The following is a 17,699-nucleotide window of genomic DNA, read 5'->3' as shown; positions in this document are numbered from 1 at the left end:
CAACTTTTCTTAATTTTCTGGGTAAGGAACCAGACTATAATAAAAGCATCATCCTACTTTGATAGTCAACGGGGACAAATTGTTGCCAATATCCACGTTGTATCCTTTGGGTTTGAATATTCCCTCAAATCTGTTGATCATCAACTAGGGACTGAGCCACTGGACCATGGAGTTATATGCCACGTGCTTAAAATTGCCCATGGAATATACACCACACCCTTTTCGGAACTAGCGAAATTGAAGAAATTCTGACGCTCAAAAAAATCTGATATTATTGAAAACATAAGCCAACAAATTCAATACGACCCATATACATCAATATAAGCAATATATGTAAGTACACGCATGGTCAATCGGTTATCTGAAGGTTCCGAAACCACAAAATGGTCCTCTCCGTGATCTGAAGCTGATAAACAACATATATAAGCAATACCAGCATATGCAATACAAACACGATATATATATCAATATGACCTATTGGGTTTGGAAGATGATGAGGTTTTAGATTTTGCAAAATCAACAAGATCTTTGAAAAGTGCATCTTCTGGCTTCTGTTGATTGGTTGGGCTGGATGAATTCAGAGAAAGATTTTGTGTTTGTCCCGCCAAGTTGTCATAAGTGGGACTGGATCCACTACTTGGGTGAGTTACACCTTGTTGCTCAAAAAATTGTTGCCTCTGGTTATACTTAGAAGGTGGTGGCGGAAGTATGGCAGGCGATTGTGTGTCCCACGGGGCTGGAGGCTGACGCTCAGAAGATTTGTCAATTGAAGAAGGTTCATCATACACTGGTTGTCTGCTAAAATTTGGTGGTGAGGTACTCATGCCATGAGGATGGGACGAAGACTGTGTGGGAATAGTTGATGAGGTAGAATTAGAGCTAGAATGAACGGGTGCTGCAAATGAAGCAGGTTCTTTATCAGGGGATCCTTCTGCCCTATATGCATCACCACTAAGATAGTCAACCATGTCAGTGCCAGAGTAGACTGGCCTCCTTGATGCTGGTGGTGGGGGAATAAGTGGGTTTATCCTTGCTGGTTCTGCCTTGTCATAGGCTGGTTTCCGATTCTGTGCATGTGTATCACGTGATGACCTGAAATTATGATATTTAAATGTTCATTACAATTATGAAACTGAAAAGAAAGAAAAAATGAGAGGGGAAATAGAGGATTTATTTTCCTAGTTACAGGGTAATAATGGACTTATATCAACTATAAAGGGTATCAATTATCAAATAATTGTCCCCTTGTTCCCACCAAGAAACATGAAGTAACTATCAACAGGATTCAATATAATGCAAGAACTTCAGGGGTTAACCTATGGGCTAGTTGAGCAAAATCATCTTCTGACTCATCATCTTCGTGGTTTACATTTACAAGTGGCAGAACTGAAGTTTCCACTTCCCTTGCACCTGAATCAGTGGTTCCTTTCACAATATCATCATGTCGACGAAGTACTCGCTGAAGGCTGTCATTCAGTGCCAATCCCTGACTTAAAAGCTGCTCATCCCTGAAACAAGTCAAGTAACCATTAAAACCATTCTTCTTAATTGCATGCACAAACAACAGACTTGATCCTAAAAGATAAATAAAACTTACGAAGTATTGTTCACAAGAAGCATGACACGCTTTTGGTATGACCGGCACTGGTCAACAAGGTCAATAATTACTTCCTCCTTGACACCCTGATATTTTGTTCAGAATGTTAAGAAACAAATGAATATTGACAAGACAACTTAACATGACAATTTTGAGCTGAACTAAAAAATTAATATCACAGTAAGCAAAAGCATTAAGCTTGAATTATATCTTAGTTCTGCACTTGCAAGGAAGGTTTTCAAAGATCTGATCATGTTTGGACTCTACAGCCCCAAACATTTCAAGGTCAGCTACTCTCATAGCTCAGCTAAATAAAATGTCTATTCAGACATCAGAAATTGCTAAACAAGAGTCCAAGGTTGATTCTACATGAACATGCATAAGAAATCATGAATTTGTTAAAATCTACTCCCTTGATTACTCATTAATGGTTGAGATTTCTTACTTCCCACTCAAAAGGAAATCACTCACTTTAGAGGTGCTAAATTTTATTTCCCCAAGCAAGAAAAAATGAATAGAGGTTCCAGAATAAAGCTGGCAGAAAAGGAACAACAAAAATAATAATAATAATAATAATATCACCTCAGGATCTTTAGGATTCAAGGCACTAAGCATTTCCATCAATACATCAGCTAGTCCTTGAGCATTTTGTATCTCTGGCAAACTGATTATAAGCAAATCCAGTTAAGAGAGGGATTAAGAAAACACAAAATGTGTGTTCAGGTGAGCATTTGCAAACTTGATTTGGTAGAACTAATTTTGTTTAAAAGTCATGTTAAATATTTAGGTAATTTTATCTAGAAAGTTTCTAGTAAAACACTTCAACTCAATACAAAAGTTACAATTTATCATATTGACTCTTAACGTAAATTTAAAGTCAAAATCAATTTTGGTCCAAAGCAACCAAACTTCAAATATTGTGTAAAATCAAGTTATAATGAAATATATGTGATTTTGTATTTCAATGAGAAACCAAACATGCACAAACACTTGCACAAAAGCACAATTAACTTCTTAGAATAAAAGCATGCTTATACAAAATTATAAAACCATAATAAAATATACACACATGCATGCTAACACAAAATTAGGAATTCCAATTCTATGATTTTTTTAAATCAATAACTATGCTCCAGATTTAACTGGGCACAAAAACTTAAAAACAAATAAAAAATATGCAAGTATTGCCATATAATTGTAAACAATGTTTGATAAAATTCTAAAGGCAAGATTAATTTCTCCCTATTTACAGCCGATACTAAGCCATCTATTACAACTTACATTGTAATAATTAAAATAGAATTATACATGGCATAATAACAAAATTACAAGCAAAGGTATCAGAGGCAGCAATGGTCACATGAAAACAAAATGTTGCAATATAGCAGTCATTCAGCATCATCATTAATAGTTTTTGTGTGAGTGACCGAGTCGATGACATTGATTGGGTAGCTATGAACAACTTATTAAATAACTTGTCAACTTAATATTTTTTATCAGTTTTTCAAAGTTTGAAATTCATTGCACTAGGAATTGCGCAGAATTCTTACCAGCAGAAAACTACTTTAAACTATACATCCAAGTTATAGCAACTTGTTAGAAAGCAGGAAGCTTGCATAAAAATGTGTAAATTAAAATTCTAAAAAACAATTTACAGGATTTATTATCAAGATAAAGACCCTGATAAATTCTCAGTGTGAAATATATAATAACACTTTTAGCCCCAAACAACAAAAATGAGGGTCAGAACATTAAGAATGTGATGAAGTTCAAAGAGCACCTAACTGACCTAAGACCAGATACATCTGACTGAAGAGAAGCCTGAATAGTAGCACTAGCATCATCATATTCTTCAGCAGAATGAACAATTGGCTGAGTTTGAGGAGGAGTGAAGAATGGCACACTATTCTCATCTCGTGGCGGAAATTCAACTCCAGCAGACTGTTAATTATTGAAAAATAATAAATTAGAAAACAAAATATCGATGTTTTAGCTCTAAGCCAAAAGCAACCACTTAATGATATATTAGTTTAGAACAGTAAGTTTGATATACTATGTGTGCGCAATGGTATATTAGAACAGCAAGTTTTGATATAATTACTTGTGTGTGCGTGTTCAAAGGTGGTAGGATTTCCAAGATTGGTAACCAAAAGTCAATAATGCAAGCACATAGTTGCATGCAGCTTGTGCAACAATTTAACCAATTTATTAAAAATACCAGGGAAAAAAAAATTAATGACCACAGGCAAACTTTGTCCTGATTAATGCAAACACTACAATACTGGGGCACAGACAGGCAGAAAAAATTAACAGGACTGGTAAGAAAACATTTTAAATTTATCACATACAAATGTACGCCAATAGAAATCTTCATGCATATCATTTAACAGTACAATTATTGCTTGAAAAGTATAAATTAATTTCAGAAAGTAATATCTACATGCACAAGAGCTCACCTTTAATTCATTATACGCTGCATAGTATTGAGGATAAACTCCAGTTGGGCCCCCAAAAGCTTCTTGCCATGTATCAATTAAAATCAGTATCTTTTCCCTCACATTTAAGTCTGGCTGTACAATTAGATTAAAAGAAGGCACCACTGGATAAGAAAGTTCCACGTCCAAAATACAGTTGCAGAAGGGCCAGGTGAAAGAGAAATATCCAGTGTCAAAAACCAACAATTACCTTCTTCTTCACTATCTTAACCATTTCATGTAAGATGTCCCGCTCCACGATCTGCTGAAATACACTTTCACCACAATTTTTACTAAGGGTCTCCAGTACCTGCATCAAATGCAAAGCACCCCCGTCAGGTAATCACAGCTTTTTCTTACAATCTGCACAAATCTATGGATAATAAATGTCATTTAACCAAGCAGAATTGGAAATTATGACTATGAGGACTTTCACATGGATTTACCATTGAAATATGTACCAAAAAAAAGTAATAATTAATAGCACTTATTTAACATATTATATCCAAGTACATGAAATATTCAACTACTATTCAAAAGTAAAAGAGCGTATATACTAACAAAAAGAGCCAGAAGCTGTATTTTTGGATTTTTACTGCCCAAACGCTTTTTAAGTATCTTTAATGCATCCTTTGCTTGCCTGAAAATTTAATTAATCATAACAGAGATCAGAATAATTTAATTAAGGAATACCCACAAGAAAAATTAAAATAAGGATAAACAGAATTAACTACATACTTGAGATCCAAAACTAAAAAGGAAAATCAAACTCAACGGTGGCTTAATTTCACTTCTGGTCTACCTATTTTCATCAAATTTTTGTTTTAGTCCTCCTGTCCTTTCAAATTGATTCAATTGAATTCCTTGGCTACTGTCGACATGGTTCACACGATACTGAAGTTACACATTTTTTGCAAACTAATAATGTGGCACAATATCATGTCAGAAAAAGTGCCACATCAATAGCAAAATGACAAAAGGTGACTCAGTTGTATAAATTTGCAAACTCGGGGCAACATTATTGCAACAAAACATAAGCAGGCTAAAATCAACACTAGCAAAATTAATGGGACCAAAAGTGTAACTAAGTCATCAAAATACAACTAATTCTCAGAACTAAGACAAACTACCATTCTCTTCTGTATGATAAGAACTTTCTATAGTTTCCAACTTAACAATCTTTCAAAAATTAAAATAAAAAAAATAAATTTTTAGGGGAGGGGGACTGTCAGTTATATTAGTGATATGTTAATAGTGGTTCCATACCTCAACTTTTCAAGAATTTAAATAAACACATGGTACACCCATTCAGAGAAAGAAACTAGCTACCAGCTGTTAAGACAATAATAAATGCTATACAGATGCAAGTCAAAACTTAAGACAACAATAAACGCTATACGAATGCAAGTGAAATATGACTTTGTCAAACATGATGGGCAGGTAATTTGATTTTTCAAACTATCGAAACAACAAAGAACTCCTTTTAGCAAAGCAAGAGTGCATCAGTGCAAGATAAAACTTACCCTCCCAACATTTACCAACATATAGGAGGGGAATAAAAGAACTACCAGGGCATTCTTCATTTTCTAAAACAAAAACTTGAAATTCGAACACTTAGGAATGCAAGATTACCGATGAACTAACTGAACCATAGTACAAGCCCCTTTCATATAACACTGACCAACTAATAAACCCATTTAGCGAGATTTGATAAATCAAACTCTTATCATATCATGTATTCATAAAACATACGCTGTCTCTCCAAGCACAGGCAGAGACTTCAGCAGTAATCGATGAGTGAGAAACAAAGCATGAGAAGAGAACAATACCCAGGATCCATATTAATGATATCACACAACTCTATGTTGATTGCCCAGTCCGGACCAATGAGCATGTCACTAGTTGCTCTCTCAGCACACGCAGCTGCATTGTTAGCCATGTCTCTTCGCCTCCAGCGAGTCAAATCCCTCTACTTTCAACCTTCTACAAATCAAAACCCAATGCAACAAATTAAGGGAAAAAAAAAAGCAGTATACTCCCTTTCAAAGCTATAAAGTGCACCATACCAAATATCAGCACTCATCTGATCAGTAATCTAGAATCCAAAAAATCCGAGTTTATTATGTCAATTCAATTTAATAGGTGGTAAAAATAACAACAGGATCAAAATGGCATCAGAATTAAACTCAATCTCAGTTGATCGAAATATTAAATAAACAAGAAAAATCCAGAACCGTTGATAATGTGGAAAGTAAATAAAAGCAGATCATATTGATGGGAAATCGAAGAACTGCGTAGAAGGAGGATGAAAGGAAAAGAGAATAGATAAGGGATTATGCAGAAACGGAAAGATGAGAGTAATGATCGAAAAACCCCATAACAAAGTTGAGAGTAGAGGAGAGATAGCTTTACCTGATGTCACAATAGAAGAAGAAGAAGCAGAAAAATGAGAAATTTGAAACAGAAAATGAGATGAAATTGGGATTAGGGACCGACTTTGTGTTTGGTTGTTTCTAGATTCTATCACCCACCCACGCCTTTTCTTTGTCAGCAGCCGCTTCTCTCTTTTATTTTATCATCTTTCAATTTATTATTTCCTATTTTCAATCTCCATATGCCTTATTATATAAAATGTGACAGCTCTACACTACTTTCTAAATAATTATTACAAATTATGATAACATATTCTTTTTAATATTTGCTTTAATATAAGCTTAAATACACGTCATAAATAATAAATTTATATTACAATTATAATATTTAAAGTTACCATTATATTAAATTTTATAAATTTTAAAAAAACATTATATTAATATTTCTATTATATACCTTAAAATACATTAAAAAATTCATTCACTTAACAACATTTTTCAAACTACAAACATATACGACGGCTAATTTTCCCATTAAAAATTATACACAAAATTTGAATTTAATACCCTACTTTAAAAAATAAACAATTTTTCGAGAATAAAAAAATATTTATGGTAAATTTTTATTAAAAATTATATAATTTATTGCAATTAAATACATTAATACTATTAAATGTTATAATTTTTAATAAAAATTAATTATATATAGTTTTTATCTTATAAAATGTTGCATAAATTTAAAAATTAAATCTGTATCATATAAATTAATTAATAATTAATTTTATAAAAAAATATTAACATTAGTCTATAGTATTTATGTTAAGCATACAAAACTAATATTTTAAAAAATTATTTATTATATTAATACTTTTAAGACACTTATTAATATTTTTATAATAAAGCTGGCAAGTACTACCTCAATTTAGTCATTTAAAAAAAGTAACTATACCAATCAAAATGTTTAATTACTCTGTTATAATTAATTGTTAACTTTTAAATTTATCCTTATTTTTTACTCATTAACTTTTTAAATATAAATTTTTTAATTTTGTTCACATCAATTTTTAGACTAATTTTAAATCCATAAAAATAATGAGTTTTATATTAAAAATTTATTTATTTTACTTTTGCATCTTTAATCTTCTATAAAAAAATTCTAAATTAGTTATTTAAAATCAACATTAAAAATAATAATTACCATATTTTAAGATATTTATATAATAAAAATTATATTTAAAATAATGACAATTAATATTATCATAAACTAATATATAAACAGATAAATACGACCAATTTTTAATTTATCTTAAAAATAAATAAAAATGAGAATAATATTAATTATAATTATAGTACTGAGCTAAAAACATATTTTTGGGTCATTTTTATAAAAAACATCATTATTAACATATTTTTTAACTCACAAGATAGAAATATTTTTTTAATAGTAAAATCATATAATAAAAAATTAAACAATTATATTTTTTATTATAAGTATTTATGAAATATAATATAAACTTCTAGTACCATGTAATTGTTTTTTATTAATTTTGATGAATCAATTACATATTTTTAATAAAAAAAATTAAAAGTAGTGATTAAACAAATAAATGCAAGTTTGAATTATAATTTGAGGAAATAATTATTAAATATTAATTTTCTTTCTTAGTAAAGTTTTTAAAATTAAATAACTATTTATCTACATTTAAATTTATCAAATATATATTAAAAATATTAATTTTGTATTTAATATTATTGGAGACACATAAAAAATAGTATGACTAATGAGCGCGTTTAGAATATTAGTTAAGAAATTAAAAATTATAAAAATAATTGAAAATTTGAAATAGTAACCTTAAAGGAGTAATTTGTATTTGTGGTGTTAATAAAAAATGGTGAGGTTTGGTATTTTGACTTTGAAGGAGGATGTAAGAAATAATGGAAAGTCGTAAGCGCGTTTTTCTCTGTTTGTTTTTGTGTGATTGGATGGGTTCGGGGATTCAGATTCAGTATTCACGGATTCACGTGTTCACGGGTGCATTGGAATTTGGAATTTTGAATTATGAATTTTGGAAGTCAATGAATATGAGACTCGTATTTGCTGCCTATCTGATTGACTAAATCAACCTACCAGTCAAATGTTTCTTTTTAATCAATCTACTTCAATAATATTAATCAATATTTTATTAATTTCATTCTTGAATAATGTAATGTTATTTTTATAATTATATATGTGAAATTTTAAGCAAAATAAATACTAATAAATGTATATTTATAATTAATATTTATTTATATTTTAATATATATATATATATATATTACGCATTAAAATATAAAAAATTATAAAAAAAAGTTATTAATACATTTTTAAATTAAGAGTCCTTAATTTTTATAATTTTAATAAATTTTAATAATGATTAAAAATATGTTAGAGAGCGTGTTATTAATATTTTTATATAATAATTATAAAATTTTATAAAATTAATTTAGCTATCAATAAATTTTAATATTTTTAAAAATTATTGAATAAAATAAGTTACTAACAATTTTTTAAAATAAGTATGTCTCTTTCATATTTTTATTAAATATTCTTATATTATTTTAACTTTCTAACAAATATTTTAATGATACATACACATTATTAAGTTTGTTCATTATTAATAAATAATAGAAAAAATCATTCAATCAAAGTAAATGAAATCCTATTATTTAAAAAATAAAATATTAATAGAGATACTGATTAAAGTTATTATTTAAATTTTTTTATTACTATGTAAATTTTATATTGTTTTAAATATTTATTTTTACATTTATAATTTTTTATTTTTAATTTAAAGTTTACTTTTAAGAGTATTAACGGTGGAGGTAATGCAGTGAAAGCAGCGTAAGGCCAATTTTTATGAAGTTACGTTATTCCATCGACACATTCATCGTCTTTTATTTTTTGTTCATTGCGCGTTCACTTGAACAATCGTGAAAGAGAGGGAAATTTTTAAGGAAATTTCTTTTTCTGCCATTTCTTTTCCAAGCACCCCACCCTTTTCTAAAAAAAATAAAAACTTGAAATGTATTAATTATCTTTTTTAAAATGAAAGTTAGTGTAAAATGAAGTAGCCAATATGTTGTTTGCAGAGTGCCACATCATGCACCTTTCATTTTACAGGGACTTTAATTACTTAGGCTTTAGTGAACAAAATAGCTGGCCCAAAATGATTCACATGTATTTGGTATATTTTTTACTTTAATTTTAGTTGATTATTTTATTTAATATTTAAAAATTGAAAACTAAAACTTTTGTTTATATGATACACAATTTTAAAACAGAAAATAAAATAAACATGATATTCATAAGAAGGATAATCCTGAATATTTGAGCAATTTTAGATCATTTTTTTTTATAATATTAGCTATAAAATTCTAACTAAGTTAATAGCTAAGAGAACGAGTGCAACTATGCTTTTTCTAATATCTCCCAATCAAACTAGTTTTATAATAAGTAGGCAAGGGACTGATAATATATTAATTTTCTAAAAAATTGTTCACTCTTTTAATAGATTGAATAATAGGAATGAGTACATGATTGTTAAGTTGGATCTAAAAAAGACTTATGATAAGCTTAGGTGAAGCTTCATAAAAGATACTATACAAAGAATTAGTTTTAACTATGATTTGTCTGATCTTATATATCAGTGCATTTCTTTTACTTCCATGACTATTAATTAGAATAATAGTACAACTGGAAAATTTAAATCTTCTATAGGGATTAGACAGGGAGATCCTATATCTCCCTATATTTTTGTTCTTTGCCTGAAGCGTTTAGGGGCATTTAATCCAGTATCTTGTTACTGCTGCTAGTTGGACCCCTTTCTTGTTTAGCAATTAAGGTCCTAGGGTCTCTCACCTATTTTTTGCTGATGATATTACTTTAGTTGCTAAAACTGATAGGGCCAATGTTGAAGTGGTTAGAAATGCTCTTAATACTTTTTCTGCAGCTTCTAGTTTAACAGTTAACCAAGCAAAATCCTCTATTTTTTTTTCTCTAAAAACTGTGATCCTGTTCAAGTTCAGGATATTTGCTCTTGTTTAGGTTTCAGTCAGGCCTATCACTTTAGTAATTACTTAGGCATGCCTCTTAGCCACACTAGTCCTTCTAAGCAGGATTTCTCTTTTATAGTGGATAAGGTGAGGAAAAAGATTTCTTTATGGAAATTAAATTCATTATCTATGGCTAGAAGGGTCCTTTTAGTCCAATCTTGTATTAGAAATATATCTACCTACTTCATGCAATCCATAATTTTACCCAAAGCTGTTTGCAAGGAAATTGATTCTATCTGTAACAAGTTTATATGGGGGTCGTTAGGCACTAGGAAATATCATTTAATCAGCTGGCAAAAAACTTGTCAACCAAAAGATAAGGGGGCCTGAGTTTTAGGAACATCAATATGGTTAATCAAGCCTTCTTCATGAAGCTTTGGTGGAGACTCATCACCTTTCCTCATGAGCTATGGGCTCAGGTGTTAAGTAGGAAGTATAACTTTGCCATAGGCAAACCCCTTTGTTCTAAATCTAGCTAAAATCAGTCCCATGTGTGGAAGGGGTTGGTGTCTGTTTTGACCTCTTTTTATAATGGTTTAAGTTGGATCTTAGGAGATGGTCAAACTATCAGGTTTTGGGAGGATAGTTGGGTGCAGGGTCACCATAAATATTTTCTCTTATACTCTTCAACCTATCCCTGATTACCTTCATAATGCGCCTGCTGCTTTGTATTTTTCTCAAGACAGTTGGGACTAGTCCAAAATTACGTCTTTGTTGCCTGCAAATATTTGTGCTATCATCTCCCAAATCTCCCTTGCTATAGGGTTTAGGGAGCAGGACCTTTTCTACTAAAAGCACTCTAGTAATGGCATATTTTCCATCAAATCGGCGTATAATTTGATTGCAAATATAGATAACAGTGGGGAAATTACCAATAATGTTTTTAAGAGGATTTGGAAATGGGAAAACTCTCCTAAGATCTCTATTTTTCTTTGGAAAGTTGTTTATGGTAAGTTGTTAACTAATGTTGAAAGGTGTAATAGAGGAATGACTACTTCTCCTAATTGCTTTAGATGTAGGGAGGATACTGAATTTGTCATTCACATCCTTAGGAATTGCTGGTTTGCCCAAAAGATTTGGAGCTCTCGTGTTACCTGATAACTGGGTCCCTTTCTTTAGTAAAGGTCTGCATAAGTGGCTGGAATATAATTTGGATACTCAAAATTTTCAAAGGTATCCTCACTAGAATGTGTTATTTGGAATAGTGATGTGGAAGTTATGGAAAAACAAGAATCTTCCTTTGTTTTAAAACCTACACATTAATGTTGAAACCTTGTTGTATGAAATTTTATATGAATTCGATTTTTTTCTCTTTTGTGGCAGGTTTCAGCAAGTTTTTGGGGTGATGGATTCCCAATCTCAAATAAAATGGCAGCCCCCTCTTGAGTCTCGTCTAAAACTCAATGTGGATGGAGTTATGTCTCATGTTTCTAGTTTTGTTGGCTATGGAGGTCTCATTTAGGACAGCAAGGGAGGTTCTTAGTTGGTTTTCTATATGGCCCTGGATCCTTGTTCTCCCCTTACTACCAAGCACTGGAGAGTTTATTGGGGCTCAAACTAGTTGTATAATAGAATATTCAGTTGATTTGGATTGAATGTGATTCTTTAGAAGCTATTTTTCTGTTTGTAAAATTACCTAGTTATAATTATCCTTTGTTTCATATAATTAGCAAGATTAAAAGTTTGATTAAATGTATTCATTTTATTAGGTTTAACCATGTCTTAAAAGAGGTTAACCGTTATGCTAATTGGCTTGTTAAAGCTAGGACTAAAGGAGGAATTCTTTTTTATATTTTAGAGTCAGCCTTTTTAGATTTACTTCCTTTAATTACTCTGAACTTTTTAGGTTCTTAGTACTCTAGAAGAATTACCTAATTTCTAGTTTGTGTTTAGGCTTTAAGCCCCATTTATTAGGGGGAACACTTGAAAATCAAGAAAAGCTCCTCCAGGCATCAAGATCTAGTAATATTTTAGTTTCACTTACCATGGCTACATTTATTTCAAATGCTATTAGTTATAATTTTATCTTTAGATTCAAGTTAAATAAATTTTTATACACACACTTCATTGCCAATATGACGACACAAGCGAAATTTTACAGAACTTCCATTTATTAAGAGACAAATTTGAGCAGAAAGTTATAATTTGTCTCTACATATATTCGTAAATAATGCTATATCATCAATCCTTTTTATAAATCCTCATTATTCACACACGCCCTCTAAGATCAAGACTGACACCATTTATAACTCATAAAAAACTATAGGATTCAAGTCATCATGAATATATTTCCAAGAGCGGATTCATATTCATTTGATGGTCTAGATAAACAAAAAAATTGGAAACTTAGTAAATCTTTTCTTGGCATGCATGCTTGTATTTTGGCCTTATCATGACTGAAAAAAAAAATACTACTTAATTACATGAAGCATTGTATATTTATACAGATTATATCTGCACAGTGCATTTTATGTGACTCCAAGGCGTGAATTTACCTTCATCATTCATAAAAAGTTACAATAGAACTAGGTTGTGTCAAATGACTTGCGGTAAAATTCGCCAGGAGTTTATGAAAGCAAAGCTTGTAAGGATCATGAATATGTAGACCATAAAGTAGCATGTTCCATCAGAAGTTACTTTCGCGTTATTCTTTTGGGTATGCGAATGAAATGCCAGCAACGACCACCACCGTTCTCACGCCTGCATCACATCCAAAGATTAATTAGCAATAAGCACATGATATTACACATCCAAATTAATATTAGTATGGTTGCAATGTCAATATTTATTAGTTGTCTTTTCACAAACAATGTAGTTATTATTCATAAATCGTTACGTCAATTTCCGTGATTCAGAGTAGACACTTGGTTGCTTTACAACAATTCCGTGCTTAATCAGATTAGCATTCAACGAAATTAATTGCTACTCGCAAACAAACAAGGCCTAGCTGTAACTCATTTTACTTTGTCTAACAACTTGAACACCGAAGAGCACAACATCAACATAAAATCCCCCAAAAAAGAAGCACCCTAAGGTGGTGCCATCTCCGGTTTAACCGTGACATAGTCACGGATCGACAGTGGCACAGTGAGGTACGATATTAAAGCAAGGTCAATGAACTTTTCCTTTCAGTTATCACGAATCGGGTCGAATGCAACAATCGAGACACCTTGAAATTTTTGAGTACATCATAGTATTTCCTAAGAAACTGACAGAGTAAATTTGAAGAATTATCAACTGAATGTTCTAATTAGACTCCTGAGTTGTGACTAGAACCAAAAACCTATAGAAAAATGTCAACTTTCCGGCATTCAATCTGCCACAAATTGATTAAAAATTTGTGCAGACTTGATGTGTATGAGCTTTTCTGTTTGATTTATAATTCATACACTTTGCAATTAGTTGATTACTTTCCGTCAATTAATTTCAACATATTCAAAGCCAAAAAAGTAAAAAAAAAAAAAGCATTGCATTTCTATTTTGAACTGGTTTGAAATTGAAGATGGGATATACCTGCTATTACTTCTGCTAGTGGTGCTATTGCTACTACTGCTACTACCAGAACTCTTGACGCTTCCACTATTGATACTGGATTCACCACTATCACTCTCTCTACACGCTGAAGGGCTCTTCTTCCACCACTCCTTATCAACAACACCCTTTGTTGATCCATCAGGTTTAGGGGTAACTTTTGAACTACTATTCCCCAAGGACTCGTTTTTCTTCTTCCCCTTCATCTTCTTCTTGTCCTTAGATCCCAAAGAAAAAGGAAACACCATTTTGAGATAGAAACCTCCACGATCAATGTTTCCATTTCGCTTCACATGTGGCATATGTTCAACCTTTCTAGTTCTACTACCGCGACCAACGCTTTCTCTCTTGTATGCGCTCAAATTCCTCTCCTCCTCCACAGCGTTGTCTTGTCTAGCGTCGACCCTGTGGTGCTGTTCAACGAGATCTTTCAGGGAAAGCTCGTAGTTAGACTCGGGCATGTTCTTAACCATTTCCATGAGTTCCCTTTGGCCATTGACTATGGCTTGTGTTCTTGAAGTGGGTGAAAGGCTTCGGAAATGGTGAATGCGATGTGGGGGGCTTGTGGTCCAAAGAGGAGGGGAACAGATGCCAGAATCATCATCCAAAGGTGGTTTTGAAGGCCACAAAACAGAGTTCGTAGGTTCCCGTGTTTCGTGAAAATAATTAGGGGGCTGGTGTGTTCTTGGATCAAGCATGGCGGTGTTTTTGGTTGCTGGTTGTGTTTAGTTTTGGGAGGAATGAGAGAGTGGTGGTGTTGGGTTTGTTTGAAAACAGGGGAGGGTTGGAGGTTAAGGTGGTGACGTGTTGAGCGATGTCAGCGTTGGGGTCGAAGAGGTGATGTTATTAATTTCTTGGTAAAGAAGATTTTAATTAAGAGCGAGGCGAAGGAGCTTCAAAAGTCAAGGGATTCTAGATGGAGGTGGATATCATGGATATGTAGGCCAATCCTTTTCACATTTTTTTTTTCATTTTTTTAATCAATACATGTTTTAGTTTCTTAACTTATGCAGAATGTTAAGCTACTCACCTTAGTTTTATAAAATTTTATTTTAATTTTATTTTTTAGAAATTTTATTAACTTCAGTAAGTTTAAATATTTATAATTAAATTTTTTTTATAAAAATATAAATTTATTGTATTCAAGTTATAAAAAAAATTCAATTTTTTTATTATTACTTATTTATTCTCAACTCTTAAAATTAAATTAATAAAATTTATTTTAAATAAATTATTTTAATATATTTTTAAAGTTTATTTTAGAATAATTTTAAATAAAATATATCAAAATACAGTATTTTTAAAAAATTATAAAAATATAAAGTTAAAAAACTCAACAGTTTTTTGTGCAAGAATGGAGTTTTAAAGATAAAAAAATAAAAATTATAAAGTATTAAAAATTGAGAGGGAATTTAATATATATATATATATATATATATATATATATTCAAAAGTTGTAAATTTTTTTTTGTTAATGACGATTTAAAATTTTTTTTTTAAAATACTAAAAAAAATATATTTTTAACTTTTTATGTTTTGTAATTTATTTAAATCACCATATTTTGATAATTTTTATATATTAAAAATTATTTAATTTATTTATATAAATATCATTTAAATAATGAGAATGTTTATGGAAAAAGAGTACGTATTTAGTTATAAAGGTATAATAACTTTTTACAAATAAAATTTTGTATAATTATTTATTTTTTTATCTGAAATTTTTTTGTTACTGTTTGGTATTAATAATTAAAATAAATTTTATTTAAAAAAATTTCTGGTTTAAAATGATTTTGTACATTAAAATTGTTTCCGCTTAAAACGTGAGAAATTAAAACGGATGTTTTATTTTTTGAGGTGGGTGTTCTGTTTCTCTCTCTCTCTCTCTCTCTCTCTAGAAGGATGGAAACAAAAACCTTCTGTGTCGCTTATCTCAGTTTGCTTTTAAATAGGTAAGTATTATAGGACTCCCGAAAATTTGCGGATAGTGAAAATAACCGTTAAATCACCACAAACCCCTCTTTTGAAAGTTAAAAAATATATATATTTAATAAATTAATGACGAATGTTTAAGTGGACTTAACACTTATTTGTTTAAAAGTAAAGAAAAAAAAAACATTTTTTATATTTTTAATAAAATTTATTATTTAAATTAACTTATGTATATATCTTAATTATATTTAAAAATTCAATATCAACTTTATTTAATTTTAAATTAACAATTTTGTTAACATTTTCTTCCTTGAATTAAATCGACACTTAGTAATTGTTCCACCCCGTAATTCATTATTTGTCGTCGTATCTTCTATAACTGCTTACAAATATTAAAGCAATGTTATATTTTTTTTAATTAATATTAATATTATATAAAATAAGTATTAGATAAAAATAGACATATTTTAAAATTGCAAAACATATTTAAATTTTTATTTAAAATAATATTTAAAAAATTAATTATATTCTCCTGCTCATCTTTCTTAATGCTTTTATAAAGTAAATATTTCTTCTGAAATTTAATAAGACACATTTTAAAATATTCTAGAAATTATTTTTATAATTGCTTTTGTTAACGTGTCCAACGACATACATGTTAAGAAGGTAAAAATAAAAGCTTTTGAAATAAAACACAAACATACTTTTATAATAATTTAAAATATTTAATAATGTATATTTAATGTTTTTTAACATGTCCCTTGCGCGTGTACATTAAAAAAAATATTTGAAATAAAACATATAAATTTTATTAGTTTGTTTAATTTAGTTAAGGATGTCTTTTAAAAAATAAACAAAATTGTAAATATATTTAATATCTTTAAACCATAAATATATTTATTTTTCTTTATTCTATAAGTAAGAAAAGATATAAAAGAATATTGTACAAAAATTTAGAATTATTATACAAAAATAAAATTATTAAATATTAATGTTAGAATTGAATCTCAAATGAAATGTGATACGAGTAAGTTAGAATTTCATTAGGAAATAAACGCACGTATTTATTGTATAAAAAGTTTTGAGGTTATATTGCGAGGTCCTACTCTGTGTCTACTTAAAAATTTCTCTATCCAACAGTAGCATCTGAGCACTGTTAGATTAAAATCATATTAAATTCAAATGTTTGGCCCTCATTGTCTTGGGACTTTGTTTCAATATCTTCGGCTCCTATGGCCATGGGAATGAACTTTACATGTCTACCCTCTTTTTTATTACAAGTTATTGATGATGGAATTATAGAAAAGGCCAATCCTTCTCCATGTTTATCTTTTTGGAGTAACTTAAATGCTTTGGGACACTGAAGAATGCCACAAAGAATGATTATAACGGCTTCAAGAGACCCACACTAAAATGTGAAGTGAATCAATTAGCAGCAATCATGAATCATCATAATAATCTTATATTGTTTCTTTATAATGGATTAGAAGACAATCATAGCTTTTGTTCATGGATCATAATCTTCATATCATTTTGAATGTTATGATACTAACAAATTAATAATATTGAATGTCTCTCAAGCAAGGTATAGTACCACATACCATCATGGATGGGTAGATGAAGAGAGAGATGGGTGGTTTAGTTGGTATATGTATAAGTCAGTTCTTAAAGAGTGAGGTTCAAGTTCCTCCAACTTATGTC

General features: G+C 30.1%; 2 protein-coding genes across 6 annotated transcripts; both read right to left on the bottom strand.

Moving 5' to 3' along the window:
* LOC113853160 (TOM1-like protein 4) lies at positions 1-6,670 on the bottom strand. Of its 5 annotated transcripts, XM_027483641.1 has the most exons (11): positions 6,568-6,659; positions 6,390-6,483; positions 5,901-6,054; positions 4,633-4,711; positions 4,283-4,381; positions 4,054-4,167; positions 3,387-3,538; positions 2,180-2,261; positions 1,598-1,683; positions 1,317-1,508; positions 1-1,092 (listed from the first exon to the last, which is right to left on the bottom strand). In XM_027483641.1, the coding sequence occupies exons 3-11, from the start codon at positions 6,008-6,010 to the stop codon at positions 465-467; spliced, it is 1,542 nt and encodes a 513-aa protein (XP_027339442.1). In that variant the 5' UTR covers positions 6,011-6,054; positions 6,390-6,483; positions 6,568-6,659; the 3' UTR covers positions 1-464. The 5 variants fall into 5 exon arrangements, with proteins under 5 accessions (XP_027339442.1, XP_027339441.1, XP_027339443.1 ...); XM_027483640.1 differs by lacking the exon at positions 6,390-6,483 and having other exon boundaries at positions 6,484-6,670; XM_027483642.1 differs by lacking the exon at positions 6,390-6,483 and having other exon boundaries at positions 6,568-6,656.
* Positions 6,671-11,854: 5,184 nt separating this feature from the next.
* LOC113852686 lies at positions 11,855-14,910 on the bottom strand. The gene is made up of 2 exons (XM_027483030.1): positions 14,049-14,910; positions 11,855-13,235 (listed from the first exon to the last, which is right to left on the bottom strand). Exons 1-2 carry the CDS (start codon positions 14,762-14,764, stop codon positions 13,169-13,171), a joined length of 783 nt encoding a protein of 260 aa, XP_027338831.1. The 5' UTR covers positions 14,765-14,910; the 3' UTR covers positions 11,855-13,168.
* Positions 14,911-17,699: the final 2,789 nt, after the last annotated feature.

Source organism: Abrus precatorius, unplaced genomic scaffold (genome assembly GCF_003935025.1).
Source record: "Abrus precatorius isolate BTA unplaced genomic scaffold, Abrus_2018 Scaffold10, whole genome shotgun sequence".
Taxonomy (NCBI): Eukaryota; Viridiplantae; Streptophyta; class Magnoliopsida; order Fabales; family Fabaceae; genus Abrus; species Abrus precatorius.
Note: the sequence above shows the minus strand (reverse complement) of the source record. Positions and strands in the feature narration are given on the sequence as shown.